We start from the raw sequence: 27,226 nt of genomic DNA on the forward strand, positions 1-27,226 counted from the left end.
GGGGAACTGCGGCGCGTTTCAGACGGCTGCCTGCCTGGCCTCTCCTGCCTGAGGTCCAGGCCACTCAGAGAGCAGAGACAGAGAGAGAGCAGAGAGAGAGCAGGGTGTTTCAGACAGCTGTCTACAGCACGACCCAGCTGAATACCTTCCCATTCTCAGCTACTGCAGCAGGATACTGATGCTGAGGATTCACAGAATGCCCACACACACACACACACACACTCGCACACATGACAGCTACATGCATGTCTTGCCAAGCATCACCAACATAAACGAATCCACACGCATACACACGTGCAACACTCACCTACATGTATGTTTGCCAACCATCACACACCAAATCAAACGCATGCACACACACACACACACGTACATCCAGTACATACACACGTGCATGCACACACACAGAAGTATGTAGATGCAATTAGCAGTTAGAGACACACACAAAAACTCAATTGCTTTGAAAATGACTTTACTTATATCCAGTGCTTGTTCTTAAGCTCAAATTTAATAAATATTTAACATATGATGTGGCACATCATGCAAAGTCACAACTCATATACGGCAGATAAACAAAAATGTGTTTCTTTACAACAGTACTATCGTCAGAACTGCACTCTCACACTCCTCCCAAAGAATGATGCAATTTTGTGATTTCTTCATTTTTCATATACAGAACATAAACCTTGTCGTTCATACACAAGTATGGGAACTCTGCAGTGACCTTCCTGAGAGCAGGAGTGAAGCTGGACCTCTCTCATTCAGACTGTCTTACACTCCAGGTAGAGGGTATGGAGGAGGAAAGCTCAGAGCTCAGTCTGTTGAGAGGACACTGGTCTGTTTCGTGCTCTGGTTGGAGGAATGAAGTGTGTGTTACTGTACAGCTCCCAGGTAAAAGCATACCTTCCTGGTCCATGTGAAGTGCTTAGTGAGTGTGGTCTGTCTTCCTGATACTGATGCTCTTTGTTAGCATGCAGGCCAGAGCTGTGCCAAGCTGCTCTGGCCCTCAGTGTTTAAAGTGCTGTAAAACAGGTACTATACCATACACCTCCATACCGCACACTGCATTACCACACACCAACGCTGGGAGACTCCATCCTGAGCGCTCTGTGAACCTGGTCCAGGGTAAAGAGTCCCACCTGGCGGCCTTTCACGGCCACGAGAGCGAGCCAGGGCCCCTCGAGACCCCACCCTGCCAAACACCGCTCCCTGGAAACAGTGACTCTCGACACGACAGCTGTACTGTAAATACGTCCCCTCACACCACCCTCACACCAAACTGCTACGCTGGAAAAACAAGGCAACGCGCAAATGTGCTCCTCCTTCCAACCTCTCCCAAAAACAAACAAAACAAAATAAATTCTGTAAATCAAATGGCAGTGCAGTGTGAAACGTAGTGAGGCAGATTCACTGCTATATTACAACCAAATGCCCCCCCTTCATTCCTCTAATCCGGCATTTAAAAAAGTGCAACCGTACTAACCTTGAGACTACTTCTACACTTACGACACAAGACACACATAACAAGACGCATATGAGCAGAACAGGAATAGTAATCAGATTTGGCCATCTTACAAACGGGCCGGTGTGGCTGTTGGACTGGCAGAGGTGGCGTCAGTAGCCTTGGCCTCTTCATCGAGTCTAATTTACATCTCGATGCGTGTAACGTTCCAGGGGGGAGGACAGAGCCATCTTGAATCTGAGAGTTCGTTCACACAGACTCACCCCAATCTCAAGGGCCCCTCCCCCCCCACCCATCCCATCAATCAATTCACCCCTGTCTAGCTGTAGAGGTTTGGCAAGCAGCTGCAGCGGGTTCCCCCATGCAAGAAAAGGAACTCTCTCCCTTTCCAAGTCATTTCATAGGAACCAGATGAACGCCACACTTAAATGCATCTTTTCCCCTGCGCATTGAGTTCATAGCATACGAGCAGGAGACAGGGATCACTTCCTGCACATACAAAGGCAATAACTGATCAGAACTGAATATTCGAACTTCTCCCCCGGTGACACACGGCGCTGCAAAGTCCCCCAGGTGAGAAAAAGGAGTCTGTGGTCAGCGCAGAAGTCTTCTGCTCTTCAGTGCGCTCTGCATTAAAAACAGTTGGTCGTGTGTCTTTTTACCCCTCAGACTGGAGCGTGACAGGCCGAGGCAGACGCCGTTCAAATCAGACAGAAGAAAGAAAATGGCAGGCAGTAGTTCACAGGGCGGCGAGGGTTGCCTTCTCTTTTCTGATCGGCCATCTTGACAGTGATCAGCAACTGGCATCCCGTGTCCTGAAAGAGAGATGAGGACATTTCCTTTGGAGAATCTAACCGAGATATTATTCTACAACACCTGGGAGAGGAAACGCCACATTTACACCAAGAGCAATTAGGATACATTAGCTTAGCCTTTTTACACTTCAATTTTCAATGCAACATACAACACACTTCTAAATGGTAAATGGACTGCATTTATATAGCGCTTTTATCCAAAGCGCTTTACAATTGATGCCTCTCATTCGCCAGAGCAGTTAGGGGTTAGGTGTCTTGCTCAAGGACACTTCGACACGCCCAGGGCGGGGTTTGAACCGGCAACCCTCCGACTGCCAGACAATCAGTCTTACCTCCTGAGCTATGTCGCCCCCTAAAATTCTAAAATGTAGTCCGTTCATTTACAGTTTAGCCAATAAAACACTGCCTACCAGAATTATGTATGACCAAAGTTAACAGCACATGCCTTTACTCTACTGTAAAAAAAAAAGAATGTGAGAAAATGAGCGCTAGCAAACGAGCACTGAATACCTGTTCATTACTTGTCCTTATGAAGGGCTTCTATGAAAGCATCCAATTTCTCCTGAATCTCTCTGACCTTTTCTGAAAAAGCAGACACGTTAAAAAGCGTTAGCGTCAAAGTCACCTCACCGTGATGTCATTAAAAACCACATTGATCGATGGAGCTAAATTTCAAGAGCGCCGACGTCCGCCACTTGTCGTGTTTTTTGAGAACATCGATCAAACCTTTAAAAAAAAAACGGGGAGCTGCTTTGTGTCCCGACAGCTTTTGAGGGGACATCATCCCAGATTAATAACGTGTCCTCGCGCGAGGCTACGCTAAACTGCGAGGCTCTCGATCACAACTCAGACAATGGCAGACACGGATTCACGGGACAGGAGCGCCATTCAGCCAGCAGCTGCTCCGAGGCGGGCTGGCCGCTGCTCAAAAGGGGGGAAACTGCTGCTCCGATCCCTGAACCGCACCGAGACAAGCAGCCAGACAGACATTTCACTCACCGGCCGGCCTCAATGTGGTGTGACACGCACACAAAACAAATGAAAAACAACCGGCACGGCTGCATAGGGATGTAGGCAAACAAGATTCCAATGTCTTTCGACTCCCTTCTTTGTGCAAAATGGTAAATAAATTGAATGGAATTTCCATGTCATTAAAATCCTTCCACGGTGACAGGACTTCTTCCACCCAATCTTTTTCTGACCTCTACTATTCACAAAATTTAGTTTTACATTAAATTTGCCTCTGACATGACTTTATACACACCTAATGAGACTTTAAATAAATGAACAGAAAAAGGACCAAAGCCAAGTTAGGCAAGAGAAGGACCACACACAAACTGCACTGCTCCCAAATTAATACTGTGACCATAGAGAGTAACATTATTCAGACAGAATGCTAGGGACTATGATATCTGTGCCTGTTTTTCTTTTGGAGATAATGTATTTGGACAAGATAGTATCCCGCAGCATTAGCTGAAACAACACATTCAGATATATTCAGTTTTCTGGGGAAAACTGGACAAATACTCCCTGAACTTATGGAAGTAAATAAAAAATAAAAGCACGTGAGGTGTCGGAAATAAACTGAAGAGGGCTCTACACATCTAAAGAATGCTACAATAGTTAAACTCTGCACGAAGAAAAAATCCTCCCTAGCAGATTCTCCCAGGGAAGTCCTCCGGCGATAGTGACATCATCGATGCAGGTACAAAGCCCTGATGGGCCACAGAAACATACAGAATTCATCTGGGAATAAATGGCTGTATAAATGTGGAATAAGCTAAATTAAAGCTAAATTAAAGGCACAAAGGAGAAGCAGAAAGCTGTAGGTGGAGCTTAAACAGCGGCACAGCAGAACAGCTGGTCCACCAGACTGCTGTCAAATGTTAAGGTGTTCAGTGGTCAGCTTTCTGTAATGATCAGCAGTGGAGGTCAGTTACCTCTGCATGCCGAGGAGGAGAAAGGATGATGTGTCTTGCAGTGGAATGAGCCATTAGAGATTAAAGCCGAAAACTTCATGACTTAAATTCTTTCAAATGCAAGATTCCCTTTCTAAATTTTCATTAAAAATCTCAGCCAGTAAAGACCCGAATAAGATGATCATCCCCAGGAATGCAAGAGATGTATCATTTTAGCACCCGTTCTGCAGGTGTAGTGACATGTGGAAAAACTGCTACACGCAACCACAATCAAATATAACTAATCAAAAAGGTTAGCTAAAGAACAGTGGTTTTACCTCACTGATACGCCCATATAAAATCATTATATCAAAAGACGTCAGTAAGTTTAGCAGCTTTATAAGTAGCAAAGGAACACAGTAGGGCTCTCTATGAAGCACTCTCTATGAGGATGTTTTAAAAAAAAACCAGCTTAACACTTTTCACCAACGGAAGATAGCACAAAACGTAAGCGACATGTGCAGCAGCGCTATACGAGGCGGGCTGGAGAGGGGGAAGAAGCCCAGCAGATCTGAGCCGCAGCTCGGCTTTAATAACACAAGAGTGCTGTGTGAAAGCAGGGCCTTTTCTCTCCTACCATCTGTTTCCCGAAGGACAGGAATGCGGGGAGAGCCGCGCGCCCGGGAGCTGAAACAAACCTTTATTTATTTGTGGCCGTGGAGGGACGCGACGCCAATGGACACAGTCCGCTCTTCCCCGCACCTCAGAGGGAGCGGGACTTAAACCCCCATTTAGATCCTGTTTACCTAAAAGATGAGCTGCTCGACACATCAATTCATGGCTCCCCTTTATCTGTGTCATGAATATTCCCATAATCCCCTGGCCCCTATCCCAGAGGGCCCTTTTCATGGACACTGTTGTTGGGGGCTTGTCCCATTCAGGGAACCTCCCCAAATCCCCCCCCCACCCCCCCACCCCCCATTCAGGTCCCTCTCCCCCTGATCTCCACATGAAATGATATCTCTTTCACTCCCACTTTCGCGCCTCCGAGCCCCATATGCCCGCCGCTGTAGGACCTGGCAAAGCCGATAATTGACCTGTAATTAGAGACTGAAACAGTGTGGCCCCGGAGGAGCGCCCCCGCCAACAACGCCAGGGGGGGCCCCCCCGGATCCCGGAGAAAAAGTGCGGGGCCCCGAGGGCCGCTGAGAAAGAAACTTAATCCATTTACTGCGGGACGGGCCCCGGAGCGCGCAGGGACCACGAGCGGCCGCTAAAACCAGGGCGTTCATCGGCGCGCGGTAACGCAGCGAATTCCGCGTGTGCCGCTTCCACGCCTTCCCAGAATGCCGCGCTGACGTCTAGTTCGGCAAGAGCGCGCGTGGGGTACATTCACGGTGAAAGCCAAAAATAATGCACTCAGGTGTGGAGGGTGCAAGATATATATATAAAAAAACAACCGAGGGATGGCGGTGCCCACTCAGTTTTTACAACTACACCTGGTTGACAACTCCAGTGTTATTTGAAATCCATTTGTTAGTTAAGAAATGCCTTTTTTTTTTTTTTTTTTTTTGTAAAGCGCCCTGGGATGTACGCGTGAAGAGCGCTAAATAAGAGCGTATTGTATTGTATTGTATGTGGACATGTCTAACCTTTGCAGCTACCATAAATTAAAACTGACAACGGTGAACTCTGGTCCTGGGAGTCACATCCGCAGGTAGCAGGCTGGTAGAACTTTCCGGAGCATGGTTTTGTACAGATCCGATGTACCGTCCTAATGGAACGAGCAGAAATGCCCATGGCGCCGGTGAACCTGGCTATAAACCTGCTGGGGGCTGGGCTAGCGGCACGCCAGAGCTACCCAGGGAGGAGAGCGCTGCGGTGCCGCGTAAAGCAGGATGTCAACAACGCGACACCTTCGATAGAAACGTCCACAAATCACCGGCCCAGCTTATGCTTTAACCAGACGCACTCTTACTCGCGACTTCAGGAAGCAGGGATGTCAGGGTCTGGGTTCACAAAGAGCGCGAAGAGAAAAGAGAGCGATACGTAGCTGACGTAGAAGGGAAATAATCAGCCGCACACAGCTGAGGCTGCTTTAACTTCAATTAATTACTTAAAACTCTGTGGATGTTTGCATTAGGAAGTGTTAATGCTGACTACTGACTGGAATAACCTGTAATACATAGTTCTAAAGGAACAGGCGTACATTTTTATAAAGCTCTACAACTATCCATCATGCATTATGTTGATGAAAAGCACACCCAACTCTGCTTTCAATAAAATGTCTGACCAGAAGTTTAAGGGACCAATCCCTTGTTTCATATTTCAATATACAGAAAACAAATCTGTCCTGTGCATACAATGAAAAAAACAAAAAGCAAAATGATTTCTATATAGATAATAGAGCACTTTGAGAATGATTCTGAAGAGAACAATCAGGTTCCTGGTACTGTCATTAGAGTTGCTTTACAGTGTATCAGTTAAAGAACAGGGCTGGAGACCTGAGGTCTACAGGTTCAAATTCCCAGGTGGGGCCACTTCTGACGTATCCTTGAGCACTGGGCTCAGCTTACTGCAGTAAAGACCCAGCTGTATGAATAGATAACACCACAGCATGTAAGCTATGACCAGTGATCCAGCCTAACAACGATATCTTTGAAAATCTAGTACAGGGCCAGAGAGGACACGCAGAAAGTCTGAGAATGGTAGAAACTGTTCATTTGGGAGAAGCATGTGCTATGCAGTCTTATGCCCCAGTAATAGGGGGGGAACACACGCTATGTAGAAAACATGCCATGCACGCTATGTATTTATGTAAACTTCAGCATTTACCAGCCATCTTTACGTCACTAGGCAGTTTTTGAGAACAGCCCTTACGAAGGTTCAGTATGTCCTTGCTCTGGCCCAGTGAGGGATTATGGGACAGGCTGCCCCCAGTCCGCGGGGGTCAGGCTGTAACCCTGAAGGGAAAAAGGCGGCGGGGAATCATCGGCCGCAAGGCTTTCCCCCGCCCCTCAGTTTCCCCCTGGACGCCTCGCACAGGAAAAGCGAGGACTCAGGATCCCCCCCTTCATTTTAACGTCTCTGAGAGAAAGGGAAAACCACCCATAGCGGCGTTCCTTTCACGCGCTGCATCGCTCACAGACGCCCGTGACAGATTTACGGGCGTGAGACCTCCCCCCGGGACCCTGAAACAGATGGGGGGAGGGGCGGGGGGGTGGACGGCGGGCGGTGGGAGGGTGTCCGGCCGCGTGTTTCCCAGCCTCCGACTGAGGGTCGCGACCGAGCCCTCACAGGCAGGAACTGCACTGGGCCTCTCCCTCTCTCTCTCTCTCTCCCTCCTTCCCTATCTCCAGCTGCTCCCGACCGGTTTCCCAATTCGCCGTCGGAAGCGCCGTAAACACCTATCTGTCACAGGCAGCCGGGGAAACGTGCTTTTAACATCAGGGCTGCTGCCGAACGACGTGGGGGGGGCGGGGGCGGCTCCTTGCTGGCCCCTCTCCAGTCTGCATGGTCATAATGCAGGGGGAGCCACATCTGTCCAAAAAGGCGTCCTCATCTAAAGCAATCCTGTCCACGCAGGCGGACTCTCTGATCACAATCGTACCCGAGACCCCAAGAGCAAGCGCAATTGTAAGTATCGAAATGTGTAGCTATAAAGACCTCACCCGTGGAAAGCGTCCCTGGCATAAACTCAGTGCCAATCTTCTGCGGATCAGATCCCTGGAGGACAAAGCAACGCTGGTGGAGATTCAGTCAACAACAGCTCTCAACTCTGACTTAGAAAGAAATGAGTGACTTTCTTCATGAACAGTTGATTGATTTCATTTGGGTGATTGCTGAACTCCCAGACTGCATTCCTGGAGAAAAGCGCAAACACTTGCATTTATTTAAGTCAGGCGGGGTCAAATATTGATTGAATCCAGGCCGGTGTTTAAGTCAGTTAAAGTCCGTGTTCCAAACTGCGCCCGTGGGTATAGCTTAACAAAAGAAAAACACCGCTCCTCAAAAACAAGTCTCGTACATCTACGGTAACACATTTTGATGTGCGAACGAGTTGTGGGTTCGGACCCTTGGGGAAACCCACAGGAAAGTCGCACACAAATGAGTAAGAAGATCCAAGCAATGCAAGACCTGTTTAATATTCCTAAATGTGAATTCATATGCTTTTATTTTTCGGGCTGGTTTCACAATCCCGACCGAAGCTTTGAGAAGGTAAAGAAGCGTAGGGGTCGAGCTTTTCGGGCGAGGTCGGGACGGAGATGACGCGCTGGCTGGAGAGGAAACGCGCAAGCCGCAGCTCGATGATGCTTAGCGGACGCTCTTTCATCACGAGTGGCGTGCGGCCATGTGACCTCCGGCTCTTTCGTGACGGGATAACGACTTTGACAGGTTTTTTTTTCTTTTCTTTTTTTTCTTTGTCCTCTAACTCTGAAAACCAAAACCCTGTGAAGATAATAGACATTTTTACGGATCAAATCATAGCCGGCAAATCCCTCCAAAAAATTTGTATCACTTGACAGTAAAACCTTTGTTTGAATGACAGCAGAAACAGATGGCAATCTATGTTTGCTGTTTTGTGACTACAGTGAAGTTGAATAACTATAGCACTATTGGACAAATAACTACAGGACAAACCCATATTTTCTCAAAACTGTCGCAGTGGAAAAAATCAGAGTTTTGATTTGAATGATGTGTTGGACAATGACTCATGAGTAGGACAAAAGCTGAAAAGTACCCTCTTTGTTTGCCAATGTGGAACCACTTGGCCCTCGTTACACTGCTATACTACATACAACTCCACAGGGACCACTGCAGCTATGTGCTCATACACATTCGCCCATCAGCAACTTCCACACTACAAGCCCCACAATGCTCTGCAGGACAGCTCACGATGATCTGAGGCGAAGTGCATCTTTCCCTGATGACAGCTGATAGCCTGCAACCGCCTGATGAGTAGCTAGGAGACGCTTATGTAGCAGCAGCCTGAGGCGCCCGGTCATAGGCAGCTAACAGGTTTTAGGGCGTGGCCTTTTTCAAGGCAAGTGTTCTTACTGACGGAACCAGACAGGCATTTAAACTTCTGCTCCCCAAGATTTCATGTTTCCAACAGTGCTGATACAAAGGAGTTAATGTTAAAAAGTACCTACAACAATAAAGTGATTTCAACCAAATTATAACCACAGAAACAACACTGACTTTGCTTGATCCAAGCTGTGTGTTCTTATTGTGTCGTCCATGTTACAGAACATAAAAATAAAATATGATAGCCTCACTTGTCAGGCTCATAACCTTATTATTAGAGTCTGACTAGGTTGAGACACGGTGAGATAAGGGGACAGGGAATTCCAAAATGACATCACATAATTTATGTGCTTAAGAGACGCCTGTACTCAGAGAAACCTACCCAGGTCATATATATATATATATATATATATATACATATATATATATATATATATTTTTTTTTACAAGTATTGAGAGAGCTGGCTTCTTGCTGAAGCAAGTCCATTTCATTACTTTCTTCAAGAATACAATGCAGTACAATGCGCCCCACACGGGAATCGAACCAGCAGCCTCCCGCTAACAAGTTCAGCTCTTTAACCGCTATGTCACGCAGCTGCCTGCTCCCTCCCGCTCCCGTCTGGAGAAGCAGAGCCGCGGTTCCCGCTCGGCCCCCGGCCCGCGGCCCGTAGCGCTGCCCGCGCGGAGGCCGCGCTCGATAAAGCGCCGGAGGGCCCGGACTAATGGGCGGAGAGAGCGGCCGGCCGCCATCCATCACGCCGCGGCGCTGACCGCGTGCGGAGAGCAGCGGGGGCAGGGAGGAACGTTCCGGGCCTCGGAGCAGACCGCCCCCCGGCCCCCCAGCCCCCCAGCCCCCCGGCCCCCCGGCTTGTCTGGCCTGTTTCACGTCTGATAATCGATAAGCCCCCCCCCCCCCCCCTCGCTCCTGAGAGAGCGCTGGCAGCTGTAGACCGCTGGCTTGTCTGAGCGCCTTCAGAGCGCTCCACAGACGGGGGGGGGAGAAGCCTGCCTGACGTACACCAGCAGCCCTGGGCCTTCAGTGCTCCCCAGGGCCGCGGGAGGTGTGGGGCTCAGGTAAACTGTTTACAGAGGGAGAGAAGGGGGGTGGAGGGGGGGGGGGGACTGCTGAAAGGACAGGTCAGCAGCGAGTCAGGGCTTCTCATTTACACACTCCCTTCCTCCAGGTTTTTACCTCACAATAAAAAATGTTTAAAATCCCCCCAGTGAGCCAAATGAGCTCACACTGAATGTTTAAAGGGACAGTTCACGGTACAAGCTGCACTGGAGTTACTTGTGAAGCATACTTTCTTGCTTTAAACAAAAAACCCATCGCAACTGGCACTGTGAAGCCGTCAGGTCATTAAAAACGCCCGTAAATATCTAAAATATCCTCCATGTCACACACCACAAAATTAACTAACCCTTTAAGGCTTACAACGTGTGCTAATAGAGACCTAGCGCGACAGAAGCCTCTGTTCTCTTCTTTAACACCTCAGTCAGGAGAGAGCTGAATCAGACGCCCCTAGGCAGGGCTTCACAGGGCCTGAGCGCAGAGCTTAAACACAGCGCTGCAGCCCCGCCCCAGCCAGCCAGTGCGGGCACGCCCCTCACGCAAGACAGCCCCCCAGGGGCAGCGCTTCCTTTCCGCCTGTCTGGTCACACGCCGGGCATTCCCCCGTCTCACAGCAGACAGGTGAGATCCGGCCCCGCCCCTCTGACACCCGCCCCGCCGGCTGTTTCCACGGGCGACTGACAAGCCACGTGCCGAGACCCGCCGTCGCCGAAACCTCCCGCCTCGGGGGCCGCGGCGGCCTCCTCTCTCCTCCCGCACTTCACCCTTTCCCCCCGCGCGCAGCGACAGCTCTTCTGGGGGAAGGCCCCGCTCTCCCTCACACGAAACGCGCGAGACCGGAGAGGACGCGGGGGGGACAGCGGTCAGCCTGCTTGTGCGGTCACGCTGACCTGAGAAGACGTCACCCAGTGCTAATTTAGCTGGGATCAGACCTATAGGAAGTTTCAAAGAAAACCACTAAAGAAAAGACCTTTTCCATTTGCCACGTGAATACCTTTATCACACAGCTCTCCAAGAGCTCACAGTGACAGGTCTCAGAACGCTTTGGATGGATTTTAAACGGCAATAGAGAACCGCTAAAGTAACACTTATATTTATTTCTTATTTCACTTAATAGAAGGTGTCTACATGCTGCAAAATTTAAACTGAGATATGAACGTGCGTACTGTTCGAATGCCTTCAGTAAATTCAGTTTAAAAGTACAATGGTCCCCGGTCCTCAGTGAATTGGCCTTCATCTTTCATCCTCTTCATTGTTTGTGAAGAGCTCTGTGCGGGGCATGCCCGGGCATGAAGTCTGCCCCGCTCGACCTCCCCTCGTCCCTGGAGCGCGGCCATCTGCCCGCGGCCAACGGGCTGGCACCGGCCTGCCGACCTCTCCGCAGGAGAGCTGCGCTCGGGGGGGTGGGGGGGTGGGGGGGGCGTCACCCCGTCACCTTGCCCTGGCAGGCCCGGGAATCCCCGCCCGCCGTCTCCTTTCAGCCGCCCGGCGGTGTTACGGGAAACAGGAGCGCGGCGGGCGAGAGAGCAGAGGGCGAGAGAGCGGGGGGCGAGAGAGCGGAGGGCGAGAGAGCGGGGGGCGGGAGAGCGGAGGGCGTTCTCTAAAGGTGGACTGGCAGCCAGGAGCCGCGCGGGATTGAGGGCAGCCCAGATGGCCGCAGGCTGCCAGAGGCCTCAGCGCGGCTGCAGACGGAATATTCCGGATTTCGCCGCGAACTCCAAGGACCTCAAGCAGCACCAGCAGCCTAAACAATGCGCGGATTCAGCGGAAGGCCCCCCTCTGAGGCTAATCGCTTTCGCTGAGGGTTTCCCGCTAGCGCTGAAACTCGCCCGTTCCCGTCACCCAGTTACGAGACCGAGGCGGGAGAGCCCTTTTCCTGCCGCCAGACCCCGCTGCTCGCCTGGACTCGTCCTTATTAGCATATCGCACACAAAGAAAACAAGGCGCTCCTTTTGCTTTTTGGCTTCCCTGCCGCAGAGTCGGCGTCGCTAACAACAGAAGGGCCCGCGCGCGGCAGCGAGAGCCCTCCCCCCCCCCCCACGGAGCTGCGCAGCGCCCGGACGGCCACCGGGGGGGGCGGCTGGACCGCGTGACTCACCCGCGCTCGCCGCCCCTCGCCGAGAGGAAGCCAGCCGCTTCCAGACATAACCGCATCCTGTGTCATCGGGCCTCGTTCGCACGGACGCACGGGGCCCACAGCCCCCGGGTGCCGGGTCACTTATTTTGGGAGCGTGACCGTCGTGGACGTCCGTCCGGCGCACACGCGGCCTCCCTCTGGGAGGAAGCCCAGCGCTTCGGGGTCACGTGACCCCCCCCCCCGAGCCCTCTCACAGCCATTACCACAGATCCCATTTATAGACCCAGCTCAGGGTACCTAGAACCAGCTTTCAAATGAGTTTTTTTCCCCTGATGCCAGTTCACGACTTTCAGAGCAAATTTGCATGGGTCAGCTCGGAATGACCAAACCATAATCTCCATTTTGTAAGAGAAACAAAGATATTGTCATTTAGTTGGTGAGGCCACTTAACTCCAGAGAACAGGAAAAGGGGGTGTGGGTGTAATTAAGCTGCATCCTTTGACCAAATTGGACAAATTATATGACAGAGTGGGAAAAATATGTAAAGACCGGCTATTTACAAGCTCACGACAGGAAATGTTAGCGCTAGGCTAAATGCGTGTTATCTCGAGCAGATAGTCCAATTTGGTTAAGGGGAAGGGTTTAGTTAAAGACCGTTATCAGCTGGAGGAGAAGACAGCACGGGGACAGGGTCTGGCCCATTCGCTGTGCCCACAAATTGCCTGCTTCAGTTTGAGGCCCAGTTAATGCAGCCCAGGGGCCTGAGCATGACAGCCATCGTGCTCCCAGTGAGCGCTCTGTCCTCTCCAGAGCACGGCCATTTAAACATCAAATGACCAAGAAGAGACAGGCCAGGCTCCCTCGAAGAGAGCAGGGAGGATCCCCACACACACACACACACACACACATACATATACACACAGTATACACACGCGCACACACACACACACCCATTCAGTATACACACACACACAAACACACACACACACACATTTACTACACACCGTCCCATCCCTAATTAAACCCACACCATTAGTGAGCAGGCACGATTTTCACAATAACATAATGATTAGGCCGAGTCAGAAAGGGGTATGGAGGTGATAAAGCAGAAGGCTACTCTTGCGCAGTAGAGCTACATGTTGAAAAGGAGCTAAGAGGCTCCAGTGGGTTTTGGCCCGAGCGCGTGGCGGCAGGAGACTCACTGAGGTCCTCAGCCAGCTTCACCCTCCTGCCCGTGATCAGCTGACTCTTCTTCACCGGTTCCTCCGCAAAGTCCTCCAGGACCTCCTTCACGTTCTTCTCCAGGCGGCGCACTGGGGGCCCGGAAAACAACGGTCAACGGTCGACCACAACCCAGCTGAACCGCACCCCCAAGCTCAGCCTTACTGTCAGCTACGGTCATGTTCAGCCTGTCAACCACACTCCAGATCTGTCCACTTCTTACAAGCACAAATTGCTATGGCAATTCGGAATAAGAATATAAGGCAGAGTCACCTTCCCATAAGGCTGTCGGCACTAATAGTTTCATAAAAATTTTACTTGAGCTGCTGATAGCGTGGCCAGTGTTCAGTCATTACAATGTTCGGAAAACATTTATGTACTTTTGACTGACATATTTTAACTTTGCTTTACCTGGATTACTAACCATATAAATTTTATGAGAAGCTGACGAGTCATTTCTGATAGAGATACTGTGTATTACACACAGTGAATACTAAAGAATTAATGATAATTGCAATAGTGTTTTAATAATGATAAATTGTCGTCTTGTGGGTTCCCTGTGCAGGCTGATAAGCTCCGAAGGGCAGGAAAACAGCTGTTCCCAGATCAGTCATTGGAGGCCCGGCCCTTACCTTCCGTGTTGGTGAGCTGCTGCCTCAGTGTGTTGGTGGTGATTCCCAGCGTTCTCTGAATTCGCCAGAACAGGACGACGTCGTCACAGTTCAGCTGCGGCAAACACAACGGAACATGGGTCTACACGCTTACCCACACACCCTCTCTGACACACTCTCACACCCTGCTGATCTACACCCTTTACCCTTAAGGACACAGATGGGAAGCACTGGGTCTGTGATCCCGCTACAGCTAGGGGGAAAACTGAGGACACAAGGGAAGGGGTGTTCACCGATTTCATTAATAAATGACTGATGCTTCCAAAATCTGTTCCTTTCTTCTTAGTGTATGAAGGCTTCCGTAAGCAGACCTAGACAGTAACTGGAGGCTGACTACAGGCCACAGGCCGGACACACATTGTAAAACACTAATATCAATCTGCTGCGGACTGACAGAAATTCACAAGGCTGCACTTGTTGAATTACTGACGACTGCACCAAGGATGCTGTATGGGAACAAGATGTTAGACTCCCTGAACTTTACATGGAAAGGTCTGGCCCTATATTGCTGAGCAGAAGGTTTCATCAGCAGAGCCCATCTTTGAAGTTCAGCTATTTATACCGACAGGAACTCAGGCCAGATACGGAGGCAGGAGGACTGATGAGCGGGGCTCCGACTGTAACCCTCACCTCCGAGTCCTGATAGCCCCTCTGGTAGTAGTGGAAGCCCCTCCGGCACAGGTTGCAGTGAGAGATCGCCCTCTGGAGGAAGTGCCGGCGGTACAGCTGGTGCCAGGTGTCCTTTATCTGGAGAGGAAGCGAGAGGTAGCGGCGCGTGGTCAAGGCAGAAGGCACAGTTGGGCTCTGCAGTCATACAGCCATTAATCAATCACCTGCCTGTGAGAAACAACCCAGGTTCAGGAGCGTGCTTGGAGTCAGCAAATAGTGGATTATTAGGACCGAATGCAGAGACCAGTGGGCATGTGCTTTAGGTTCATGTAGCCCTGTACACACTATGGGCCTCCAGGACCAGGGCTGGGTAGCCCTGTACACACTATGGGCCTCCAGGACCAGGGCTGGGTAGCCCTGTACACACTATGGGCCTCCAGGATTATGGCTGGGTAGGCCTGTACACACTATGGGCCTCCAGGACCAGGGCTGGGTAGGCCTGTACACACTATGGGCCTCCAGGACCAGGGCTGGGTAGCCCTGTACACACTATGGGCCTCCAGGATTATGGCTGGGTAGGCCTGTACACACTATGGGCCTCCAGGACCAGGGCTGGGTAGGCCTGTACACACTATGGCCCTCCAGGCTGAGGAGCTCTGCAGACACTAAAGACACTGACCAGGTTGGGGTCCACCTCCACCCTGCGAGCCTCCAGGTTCTTGCGCACGGTGGTGACCTCATCGTTGGCCAGGTAGGCGGCGTGGTCCTCGTTCAGCTTCAGCATGCGCTCCAGCTCCTTTTTGGTCTCATTGCGGACGTGCTGCAAGCCAAACACAAGCTGACTGAGTACAGCACACCGAGTACTGCGCACTGAGTACTGCTCACTACATACTGCAAACTAAGTACTGCACACAGTACAGCACACTGAGTACTGTACATTAAGTACTGCTCACTGGGTACAGCACATTGAACACCGCGCACTGGGTACTGTGCACACTGAACATAGCTAACTAAACTACTGGCCCTCGGCTTCAAATACCTGAAATTCCGCCTTCGACGGCTGGCCAATTCCTTAGTGAAATAAAATGCGTCTGAATTCATGGCATGAACAAACAGCACTGCTACATATTGAGTCCAGAAGTCATACCTGAGTACCTTACTTATGCAGAAACATACCGTGTTTTTTAGTTAACCTTTTAATGACACATTAAAGCAGGAAACAGAGCAGACCTGTTCCGGACTGCGGCTCCTCCAGTACATCCACCTCTGCTTCCAGCCGGGTCCCACCATGTCCTCGATGACCCTTTCCGCTGGGAGAGAGAGTCAGCGTTAGCACACCATGAATCTCCCCTGCGCTCATCGCCAGGGCAACACAGCCAGGGATAACGGGAGAGCCCGGCTATCGTGCGGGCGGCCAGGGAGCGAGAGTGCCGTAACGTCTGAAGAACCAGACGGTGGTGGAGGATCGATCCCCGGGTGGGGCACTGCTACTGGACTTCTGATTTGTGCTTAACCTGACCTGCTTCTGCAATCAATGGAGACAGTGAGAGAGGGAAGAGACAGACAGAGAGAGAGAAAGAGAGAGAGAGGGAGAGGGAGAGAGAGAGGGAGGGGGGAGAGAGAGAGAGAGAGAGAGAGAGAGACAGCGACTGTCCACAGCCTGTAACTACTTTGGTGACTCCGTTTCTTTGAGCCCTTCCCCTGGCTAACGAAAACATTGTGTCAGTCTCAGTCAGTCAGTCTGGGTCACTCAGGCGGTCTGGGTCAGGAGGAGGTGGTTTCTGAGGTTTCTCACTGAGGCTGAGCTCTCAGGGTGAAGCGTATGCGCGTGACGGTAATGAGAGCGGGCTCACTGTCTTCCAGCCGCGCCTGGAGAGTCTCCTCCATGAAGCGGATGGCGCCGTCCCACTGGGGCTTGTCGGCGATGGAGCGGTCCTCCAGGGCGTTGTGCTGAATCACCCTCTGAAACACACACACACACACACACACAACGCACGACGGCCTCATGAGGAGCTCTCCCACGGACCCGCCCGCCCGCCCGCCCGCCGTCCGGTCCGGGGGCCGCTCCCGGCCCGGCGCGGAACAAAGGCGGCATTGTGAAGGGCCGGTGCGTGATCCGGCCCTACGCTGCATCAAAACAGGCCTGCGCACCGCCTCACATGGTGCCCTGGCAGTGCACGGCAGCACATGTCCGCAGCGTGGGACTGGAGCCTTCTCTTCATTACATAACTGGACTCGACTGGCCTAGGTTTGACTGGTGTGTGTTTACATGCGCTACCAGCCTGTGAGTTATAGATGATGCTCGGTTTGCTCACTGACAGTCGGTGTGGTAGCTCTCTATAGAGAAGGTTAAGACCTCATGTTATGTCCTTACCAAGCTCTCCTCCGCTTCCTCGTTCCACTTGTGTCTCTTGATGCTTTCCTCCTTCACGGCCTCCTTGAGCCGGTCGAAGATGTCGTCCCGGTCCTTCCCCTTGCTCTCGGACACGTAGCGCGTGAACTCGTCCTGTAGTGCTTCCCAGGCCACCTGCACAGAGAACGAGCCCACGGGGGGTGGGGGGGAGAACAGAACATTAACACAACAGCCATTTCAGTGAAATGGCAAAGCAAAACAGTGCATTCCCACCTTAAATTGTGCCTGTTTTTTACAGTGTGTCTAAACCATGTAATAAAGGAAAACTGAGGAGTGTGCTCAAGAGACTACTCCAAGCCTGCCTGACCCAAGGTTTTGCCAAGGTTTTTAACTTTTAAAAACTCTGAGGGAGTGTGTGGTGAAATGACTCTGATGTGGGCTGTCGATACTTCACATATTTGAGTGAGACAGTTTGTCAGTACCACCTGAGAATTCTAAATGAGGTAGCTTGTGCTTGTCAGTACCTTCTGAGTGTCTAAATGAGGTAGCTTGCACTTGTCAGTACGTGCTGAGATGTCTAAATGAGATGAGTGGTAAGTAGCTCCTGAGATGTCTCAGTGTGGCGTGTGGTCAGTACGTCCTGAGGTGTTTCAGTGAGGTGTGAGGTCAGTACCTCCTGAGCTGTCTCAGTGAGGCGTGTGGTCAGTACCTCCTGAGGTGTCTAAATAAGATGGGTGGTCAGTAGCTCCTGAGGTGTCTGAATGAGGCCGTTGGTCAGTACCTTCAGCGCTTTGCGTGGCAGTTGCTTGTCAGTCCACTGCTTGAGCTTGATGTCCACGGTGGTGTTGAAGGTCCCGGAGTCCAGGGTCTGCGCGGCAGGCAGGTAGACGTTCTCTATGACGTAGGTTTGCATCCTCTCCCACAGCTTCTTCTGCAGGATGTCCTCCCTGTGAAGGTCAAAGGTCAAACACACAGCACCCCGAGGCTTCAGTCAGAGCCCCGATAACAGCCCAGTGCCCCTGTACTGTCAGCGCAAACCTACAGGAACATACTGCACCTATTGCCATGACCTCTTAATTTATCCAGCTAAGCGGCTGGCTATTGAGAGACGGGTTACGTCATGAGCACCCCAACGATACAAACATCTTCACTTTACATCTGCAGCCTTCACGCTAACCCACCGTCACATTTCCTACCTTCTTTTATATTCAAAGTCTAAAGGGTACCTAAAGCTTACTGTCTTTTTTCCTAAATCAAGCACAGTGCCAAAATATAGAACTGTAAAAAACCTAGGCTTACATAGAATTTTGACCTGAACGATGCCTTTTGCAAAACGTATATTGAACGTATAATTGACGTATAATTGAAAAAGTTAACAGGGCAGTCCTGGGTGCCACTTATAGACATGTTTTAAAAAAAAAAAAAAGGTCACATGACAATGGATTCAGGAACAGCCAGCAACAAGCAAACCTGAAAGCCAGCGAGGGTAAACGATTTTTTTTGTTCGCCCCTAACGACAGCCCCATACATCACAGGACCGTGCTCATATTTCACCGCCCCCGGCCGTGCCCTGCTCCCTCATATCAATACGTGCGTGCGCTGCGGCGGTGGCGGCGGCGGGCTAGCCCAGCCCTCAGCGGGAGGCCCGACGGCGCTAACAGGCTCCCATTCATCATCCCATTGATCCCGCTCCGCTAATGGCCCTCGCGCGGACTCCCGTAACCCCTCCCCCGATTCATACGGCTCGACGGTGAGCTCGCCACCGAGCCTGCTGCACTTTGTTTTCCTTTTAAAAAAAATTTTTTTAAAAAGACCTTTCCGAACAGGATGCGTACCGAGGCCACATGATCGATGTCCGTCATCAGGGACGCTGAACGTGCCGTTTTGTGCTTTTATTAGATAATTGCGTCACGTTAAAGCTAGTTTAGGCTAGTTTTGTTTACATTTAGAAAAGAACTGAAGGCTATGAAATCCGTTGTATAAAACATGCAGTTAATATAATCTCAATACAACGCATCAATGAATTGCTGGTGTGGACCGAGCAGGGATGAAGGACAATTAAATCCACGTGGTAGACCTCTCAGGCATACCCCTGACCCAGGGTCTTGATGCCATTGCTTGCTCTTATCGTGTGAGCCAGATTTTCGCTCTCTCACAAACAAGAACTTGCGGATACTTGCCAGTGCTTTGGGGTGACTTGACTCAGGTTGATCACTTCATCTAGGATTTCATTCTTGGCTTTTTCGAAGAGTTCATTCTGCGAAATAAAGGGAAAGGTCACAAATTCCAGCGATAACACGGTTCTCACAATTTAAATTAATCTCTCCCTTCGGCTGTTTTCCTTGACTTAACATTTTTGTCAAGTAATTCTCGTCTTGTCTTTACAGTTCAGAAATGGACTCAGATATCAAAGCTAGAGTAGTGATACAATAAGACCTAAAGGGTACATTTTTACGATTCAGAGTATTACTATACCAAAGTAATAAAGGAATGAGGTGTCCTGAACCCAAGACTGGGTGGAGCTACCACAAACAGTGATGCAAATCAACCAATCACAGGACTTTGCCCCACACCAGACAGCCATCACTGAGAGCACATAACAGCTGCAATCCACTTCAACGCTAGGGTTTGGAAAGCCTCATTCTCCCATTACTGACATGGCACAGTCTTGATTAGAGGCAAGGAAAAGCTCTTCTCCGACACGCTCTACTGGGGAACCGAGGTGAACTCAGACACAGGGAATGTTCCGGACGCAGTCGGCTGCGTGCGAGGCGGCCCTCTGCCCCCTCACACGATGACTCCGCGTTCGGAAAAGGGGTCCCCCATCCTCCAGGCCCCCTCGCCCCACTCCAGCCCAGCCCAGCCCAGCCCAGCCCAGCCTCTCCACGGACACGCCGGGGGTCTTACCCTGTCCAGCTCCCGCAGGCGGGGGTAATTGTTCTTCCACTCGGTCTCCAAGTTGAAACGAGATGCTTAAAAAAAAAAAAGCAGATAAAAAAATGCACACATTGTGAGCAGATGGATCAATACTCCGTCTCCTGAAACAATCATAAATAGTTAAGAGCGGATGACATCAGCTGTTCGGGGAAAAGGCGCGCGGGCTGTTATTCATCACTGGGCCTGAGAGAGAGCGAGGGGGCCTCCCGCGGCTCCGCGGGCCCGTTTGATATTCAGATTTCCCTGTCAAGAGCCATTCTTTTCAAAAAAAAAAAAAAACAGCACGGCCTGTAAGACCAGTAAAAAAAAAAGCGTGCTACTGCACTGAATGGATTTCATATTCAGATCCTTTAAAATCCATATGATGTGGGATGAGGCCAAAACGATCGTACTGAAGATGAAAAGAGGCCAGCTAAGCCTGCTTCTGTCTTTAAAACAGTCAAGTACCAGAGCGCATTTCCATCACAGGGCTCCACAGCACCTCTGGAGCTTATTCTGCCTGTTCTTACAGTGAAACACAGCATAGCGTGCGGTACAGGACAGCAAAACAAAAACAAGGTGCATTAACGAAATCTGTAGCTGTGACTCAACATCGCCAAAATGAAGATGATGAGCATTGTACTTCTGGGGCATAGTTCTCTTTTTGTAACAATGTAGCTCCCTTCAGGCCTGCCTCTCACTGTGTATGTGCATGAGTGTGTGCGTGCGCGCGCGCGCGTGTGTGTGTGTGTGTGTGTGTGTGTGTCTGTGGCTCTCTCGTATTAGCATGCTCCTCCACTCAGTTAATGCCACTCATCTCTCTCTCTCCCACAGGCTGTCCTGGTAGCGTCTCACTCCAAACTCACACAATAGAGATACCAGCAGCCGCTTCCACACTCCACTACCCCCCTCCTCCCCAGGCTCACGCTCGCCATCTGATGCGGCGGAAATCGATGGGGAGCGCAAAGGCGAGGGGGGGAGGGGGGGGGGGGGGGCGAGCCGGGCGTCATAAATCTACTTCACCGCGGTCTGAGGTCTGGCCCTCCTCTAATTGGCGGAGAGAGGTGCGGTGACGAGCGGCGGCGTGTCAGCGAGGTGTGCGGGAGGGAGACGGGCAGCCCGGGTATCGACCCGAGCCTCTTTGGCCATCCGGGGGACGAGCTGCGTTTAGCGCGGACGTGTGGAGTCTGCTGTCGCTCATTAGCGCGGGCCGAGCCAGTCTGCAGCGCCCCCTGGTGTAACGCGCGCCGCGCGCGGCGGAGCCCCCAGCGCTACCTTTGAAAGCGTCGGCCTGCTGCTCCACCGACTCGCCCACCATGTTCCAGAAGCAGTCAGACACGGCCAGGCTCAGGTTCTTAGTGGTCACCTGGTGAGGCTTCAGCATGCCTTTCCTGTGTGTGTGTGTGTGTGTGTGTGTGTGAGAGAGAGAGAGAGAGAAAGAAAGAGAGAGAGAGAGAGAGAGAGAGAGAGAGAGAGAGAGGTTAGACATCTGGAGCACCACAGCATCCGAAGGTTCTGCAACAGCAACTAAAAAAAAACCTAAATACTACACACTTCAGCAACGCAGAATTCTCAAAAAAGTCCTCTTCGTAATCCTTGATTGCGTCAATGCTTTCGCTGCTACTTCCTGTGTCAAAAGAGGCGAGAGATTTTATGCAGGAGTGATTCAGTGGAGCTGAAACATGAGACACTGCTAATCAAATTTCTTCTTTTTTTTTTTTTTTACCTTTCCCAGTCACCACAGCAAAGTAGCCCAAAGCCTTCATGGGAAAAAGTTTTCCTTCGACTATTTGTTGGATCTAGAAAAGAGAAAAAGAATAGAACTGCATTTTTAACCATGCTGAAGCAAAGAACAACTAATAAAATGACTACAGCAGGTATTAACACCCAGGGTTCTAGCTAAGCTACAGTCTGTTTTTAAAAATGACGAAAGAGCTCCCCCTTGTGGCCACTGCGACGAAACGTTGCTGACTACAGCAGAGAACTTCTGATTGAGACCGATGCTGAGTTTAGAAGTGGCCCTTCTTTGATTGGCCAGGTTCTAGGGGTGGGTTTAGCGATCGGTTCGGGACGCGGTGCGCGTGCTCTCTCACCCTGCTGGGACTGGCCAGGTTCTTCTCAGCCAGGTCCACTTTGGTCAGGACGAAGATGGTCCTCTTCCCCTGCGGGTCCATCTGGCTGACCAGGTCAGTGACGATGCTGCGCTCGGCGTCCACCGACCCGTCTGTGGGAGAGCGGGCAAGGTTCGAGAGACACAGTCCTCAGTGTACGAAACAAACAACCCAAAATACTTTCCACATATACACACTTCATGACAGTCAATGTGTTCATTCAGTTCATCACAGCAGTCACTTAAAGCACACTGTAAGTGTGCTCCTATTGGTTCTCAGGAAAGAAAAACAGGGAAACTGTTTTTAACACAACAGACAGCGCATTAATAGAAGTCTCAGCTGTGAGGATAATTTGACCTTGTGAGCGTTAGAGCATTAGTGTTTTGGGCCTACCTAACAAACAGCTACCAGAACAGCCAGAATACAGCTTTCAAGCAGACATAGTGTGAGAGCTGATGTATGCTGTAGAGATGCTGTAATGAGCTGGATTCCCTGTACAGCACTGCAGCCAGGACGTGACTGAGCGCGCTCACCCTGAATGCAGAGGATGATGGCGTTGGGGTTCTGCATGTAGGCCCTGCTGATGCTGAAGATGGTCTCCTTCGTGTCTGCGGCCATGCCGGCGGTCACAGTCTGAAAAACCCGTCAATTCACGTTAGAGAATATCGGAAGCCATTTTAAAATGTGTACACACTTATAAGTCTTAACTGAACTGTTGTAGAACTGACTCGTTTTCAGGTTTTTGTGCATATTTGGAATGCGTTATGTGCAGATTTAGAGTCCTCAGCCCTAACTTGAAGTAAATAATTATAAAAAGCAAGGTAGCTGCAGAGAATGAAAAGTGGAAACAAGAGGCTGAGTTGAAAATCTTACTCACACTGATAACCCCGGGCAAGTCCACCAGCACCATCCTCTGGATCCCTGGACCCTTCACACTCAGGGAGATGGTCTACAAAGAGACCAGACCACACTGACCAAAGCACACTGCATTTTAAGTACACTGCCTACACTGCCATATTCAGTTCCAGCCCAATAGTAGGCACCCAATCAGACAGCAGAAGAGCGTGTCGCCACGGGCGACAGGAAGGCTCCGGTCTCACCTCAGGGCTGACAGTCTGTCCGTCCCTCACGCTTTTGCGCATTCGGATCTCGATCTCGTTACGCAAGGCCGCCAACTGTGCGCAAAAACAAAGCCAGCGTCACGGGGGTGAAGGCGTCCGCTACGCCGCCACCGGCTCTACGGTAAAGCGCTGACTCTACGGTTCCTGCCTCTGACGGCGGAACATGAGGATGAGGATGAGCCCTTTGACTTACGTCTTCGTCTTTGGCCAGGTCAAACTCGCGCGTGCTGTCCTTGAACATGGCGACATGGTGAGGTCCTTCGCTTAGGGTCACCTAGAAAACCAACACCACAAACGCTCAGCACTGACGTCAAACATTTACACAGGCCGTCATCTCTTAGGACTAAACGCCAACAATTTCAAATAAATGCTTGGAATTAAAGAATCGTGAGTTTTAATTTTATCCAGATACAGACACTCCGTGTTATAGCCTAGAGATCACTGGTCTGGCTGTTAGCGGACTATGACTGGAGCTCCACAGCGGTGAGACAGATTTACCAACCTTCACAGGGGACCTGGTCATCATCTCCCCTGAGCCCCGGGGGAATATCCTGGCCTGGGCGATCATTTCCAAAACACTGGTCTTCCCTGCACTCTGGTCCCCAACCACCACCACCTAAAGACCCAAGGAGGAGGGAGAGACTGAGATCAATAAGCAAACCAATCACTTTAGAGGTAGTGCTGGGCATCATATGAAATACCTTTCAAAACGGCTGTGAAAAGAAAAAAAAAAATGTTTTTGCAGCAATTTTGCAACACAGAATGTGGTGGTTCCAGTGTCACGGTGATTGAAGGCATCACCGATAGTAAGTTCAGATCATTTCTCCCCCCAGAAACACCAAATGACAGTGGGAACAGGATTTCAGTGCTCATCCTTGCCCACACAGTGACCTCTAGTGGCCAAGACCACACATCTCAGTCCACATGCGTTACTCACCCTCGGCAACTGATCCTGGGTGTTGTAGTTGGAGTCGTAGTCAGACAGGACGTCCAGCACTTCAGAGTACATGTCAATCAAAGACTTCTGCAGAGGAAACACACACATATGTCTTGAATGGACAAGTCCAGCAAGTACAGAAAGGCATGAGCTCCGCTATCCAAAGGCTAGCACGCCAAACCACCCAACCCGCCCCCAATGTGAAGGATGACGTTCTCGGACAAAGCCGGAGGCCCTGCCTCACCTTGACCTTTCTCTGGTGGATCCCCTTGTCGTCCTTCTGCAAGACCTCCTTCCTCAGCTCCTTGTTCTCCTTCTCCAGTCGCTCCAGCATGCGCTGGTACTTCATCTGAGAGCGGGACAGAGCATTCATTAACAGGCTCTCCTGTGTGTCGTGCTTTTAATTTAAGGGGTTCACATAAGGAATCATCTGCCATTTCACACTCAATGTTAAAGCAATGCCATTCGGCCAAGGGACCGTGTGCCAGTTCTTATTTTGTAGTGGTGCCCAAAAATGACTCTAGCAGGTCATAACAGTGGTCTGTCGTCTGCTCTAAAGTGCCCGACTCGTTCACGGATTTGTTTCCTTACATTCTAATGTATGAATTTGCTTATACACTCCACTGAATATTCTTTGTTAGTACAACTATTACATTTGAATGTTTAGATGCTCCATTAGCAGCTTGTACCTGAGTCTTCAGCAGCTCGTCTTGCAGCTGTTCCACTTTTTCTTTATCAGCCCCCTGTAAACAAACACAGGAGCGATGAACACTGATAACAGGACTTATCTTTAGTTTCCCGGTGAAATGCCTCCACCACATCACTGCAAACTGCTATAAAATAATTACAGCATGATTAAATTTACCACAAACTGTCAGAAACCCAACAGAAACCATCACATTTTATAGTTCAGTACATCATTAAGACGTCATAATGCATGCTGTAGAGAAGGTGCACTACCGTTCGTTTTCAAAATTTAAAAAAAAAAAAGTCAATAGGAATTCCACTCAAAGAAAGATGATATCAGCTATTTCCAAAAATAACTATTATTGCATTTCATCTGGAATAAACATAAACTAAATGAAAAGAATTAAGCAAAGTGATTTCCACGTAAAGTTCATACTAGTACGACTTTACTTTCCTGATTCTGGGGTAATTTCAGAAGCTATGACTGTAGCATCCCATAAACTAGCAAACTGATATAGTAAAAGATTTACATATGTAATCTGGGTGACTAATTAAATATGTAAAAAACTGTGCGGAATGGGAAATGCCTTTTAACAAGATTTTTTTTCTACCTCTGGGACTAGGAGACTTCTCAGAACATATGCCTGGAAATGATTTCTATCATTTAGAATCATTTAGCATCATTTAGCATCCCTGCTTGCAACCCCAGTAGCTCCACACAAAAAAACACCCAAGCACTCGGAGAGGAAAGGGTTAAAAGGAAGTATCTGTTTGTAAAAACTTGCGAGCATCGCATTCCCAGGCAACCAAACACCTCTGATTGCATCTCGAGCTCATGCAGAGAAAGGGTGAGACCTGCAACTTTCTGTGCGTGTGAATTTAGCAGCCGTGTTGCCGTGGTTCCCTGGCAGGACCGTCACCTTTCGCTTGTGCTGCGCGGGGCTCGGGGCGGGGTTATCGACTGGCGCCTTTGGCGCCTCCTCCTCTTGCTGCCTGATCTGCTGCTGAACAAGAGCGAGCTCATCCAGTATGGCCTGCAGGGGGCGACAGAGAGGGGGGACAAATATTAATAATATTTAATAATTTGGGGGAAAACAACTTTGCATGCTCATACTGTGTAAAGGGGAAGACATTCTGCTTCACAGTCTTGTTCCATAGTGGGCCTTTTGGCTTAATGCGAGTAGTACTGAAATGGTACGTGTCAGAAATCACAGAGAATCAAAAAACCATGTCAGTGTTAATACAACAACTCATAGACCAAGTCATTTTGGTGCAGTCTACCTGTTTCTCGCTGTTTTCTGGTCCATTGTTTTCTACTGGTGTCAGTGCAGGCTCTCCAGAAGACTCTGGTAAACACAAAGGCAAAATAATTAAGAATTATGGGAAAAAAACAGGTTAATCCAGGGACACAGATAAGCCAAAAGAGTAAACTATATTCACTCTTCAATTAATATTCACCATGCACCTCATTTACCCAATTCAGTGTGTACAGGTCTCTTTATGAGTCCTAAAGTTATTCACTAATCAAACTCAAAAGTCTGAAAGTTACTCAGATGGATTTGGCTTTCAGAAATGGAAAGCCAAGATGTTCCATGGATACTCTGCCTGAAATTGGCAATGAAAATTTACAACAATTGAAGAGGAAGGAGTCTACTTCCTTCTTTTCCTGGCCATGTAACATTTTTGTTGTCCGATTTTGGGAACTATGACAAGATGGTGATCCCAATCAATACACAAAGAGATGTCAGTGCTTTTGCAGTACCATCCTGAGGCTCCAAATGGACGAGGCAGAACCAACACTCATTCTCACGTTCTCAAGACTATTCTCGTTTCATCTTGTTCTAATGATGCGTTAACACCAGATCGTGTGTATTTGCTGCTTTGCTGCATTGTCAAGGCAGATTCAGAGGCATCTTGGCATGTACACAGCCCATGAAGGAGTTATGGAAGACCCATTTCATCAAGGTGGAAAGTGACAGCTCTGTCTTTTAGGTCCCGTTAGTATTAACTCTTTAATGTGTAACATCACGAAGATGTGATTAAAGTGGTCTTAGTGAAAAACACTATTGTGTGAATGGAACAGAATGATGATAGTTCATTTGGATAAACTCTATCAAATCCATCCAAGTTGCTTTTTTTCAAACTTCTGAGTGACATGACACAGTAGAAGAAAAGAAGCCCATCTAAATAGAGGGGTCAACCCAGAGCCTCCCACAGCAGAGTGAGAAAGAGACAGTACAAAGAGGAA

General features: G+C 49.9%; 1 protein-coding gene across 2 annotated transcripts in view; it reads right to left on the bottom strand.

The window, feature by feature from the left end:
• Positions 1-455: 455 nt before the first annotated feature.
• LOC118230240 (dynamin-like 120 kDa protein, mitochondrial) overlaps positions 456-27,226 on the bottom strand; it is a 33,348-nt gene continuing 6,577 nt past the window's right edge. For both annotated transcript variants that reach the window (XM_035423077.1, XM_035423075.1), the window contains 26 exons: positions 26,260-26,324; positions 25,899-26,012; positions 24,981-25,034; positions 24,536-24,640; positions 24,292-24,378; positions 23,857-23,970; positions 23,548-23,628; positions 23,334-23,408; positions 23,111-23,182; positions 22,767-22,866; positions 22,216-22,346; positions 21,849-21,921; positions 21,677-21,749; positions 21,398-21,513; positions 20,114-20,178; positions 19,387-19,463; positions 17,988-18,153; positions 17,228-17,380; positions 16,707-16,815; positions 16,084-16,163; positions 15,533-15,673; positions 14,875-14,991; positions 14,206-14,299; positions 13,555-13,665; positions 2,788-2,859; positions 456-2,277 (listed from right to left, as the gene is read on the bottom strand). In XM_035423077.1, coding sequence (XP_035278968.1) covers positions 2,795-2,859; positions 13,555-13,665; positions 14,206-14,299; positions 14,875-14,991; positions 15,533-15,673; positions 16,084-16,163; positions 16,707-16,815; positions 17,228-17,380; positions 17,988-18,153; positions 19,387-19,463; positions 20,114-20,178; positions 21,398-21,513; positions 21,677-21,749; positions 21,849-21,921; positions 22,216-22,346; positions 22,767-22,866; positions 23,111-23,182; positions 23,334-23,408; positions 23,548-23,628; positions 23,857-23,970; positions 24,292-24,378; positions 24,536-24,640; positions 24,981-25,034; positions 25,899-26,012; positions 26,260-26,324 — 2,438 coding nt within the window. In that variant the 3' untranslated portion in view covers positions 456-2,277; positions 2,788-2,794. The remainder of the gene's footprint in view (positions 2,278-2,787; positions 2,860-13,554; positions 13,666-14,205; positions 14,300-14,874; positions 14,992-15,532; positions 15,674-16,083; positions 16,164-16,706; positions 16,816-17,227; positions 17,381-17,987; positions 18,154-19,386; positions 19,464-20,113; positions 20,179-21,397; positions 21,514-21,676; positions 21,750-21,848; positions 21,922-22,215; positions 22,347-22,766; positions 22,867-23,110; positions 23,183-23,333; positions 23,409-23,547; positions 23,629-23,856; positions 23,971-24,291; positions 24,379-24,535; positions 24,641-24,980; positions 25,035-25,898; positions 26,013-26,259; positions 26,325-27,226) is intronic.

The sequence above is a fragment of the Anguilla anguilla genome, chromosome 6 (assembly GCF_013347855.1).
Source record: "Anguilla anguilla isolate fAngAng1 chromosome 6, fAngAng1.pri, whole genome shotgun sequence".
Taxonomy (NCBI): Eukaryota; Metazoa; Chordata; class Actinopteri; order Anguilliformes; family Anguillidae; genus Anguilla; species Anguilla anguilla.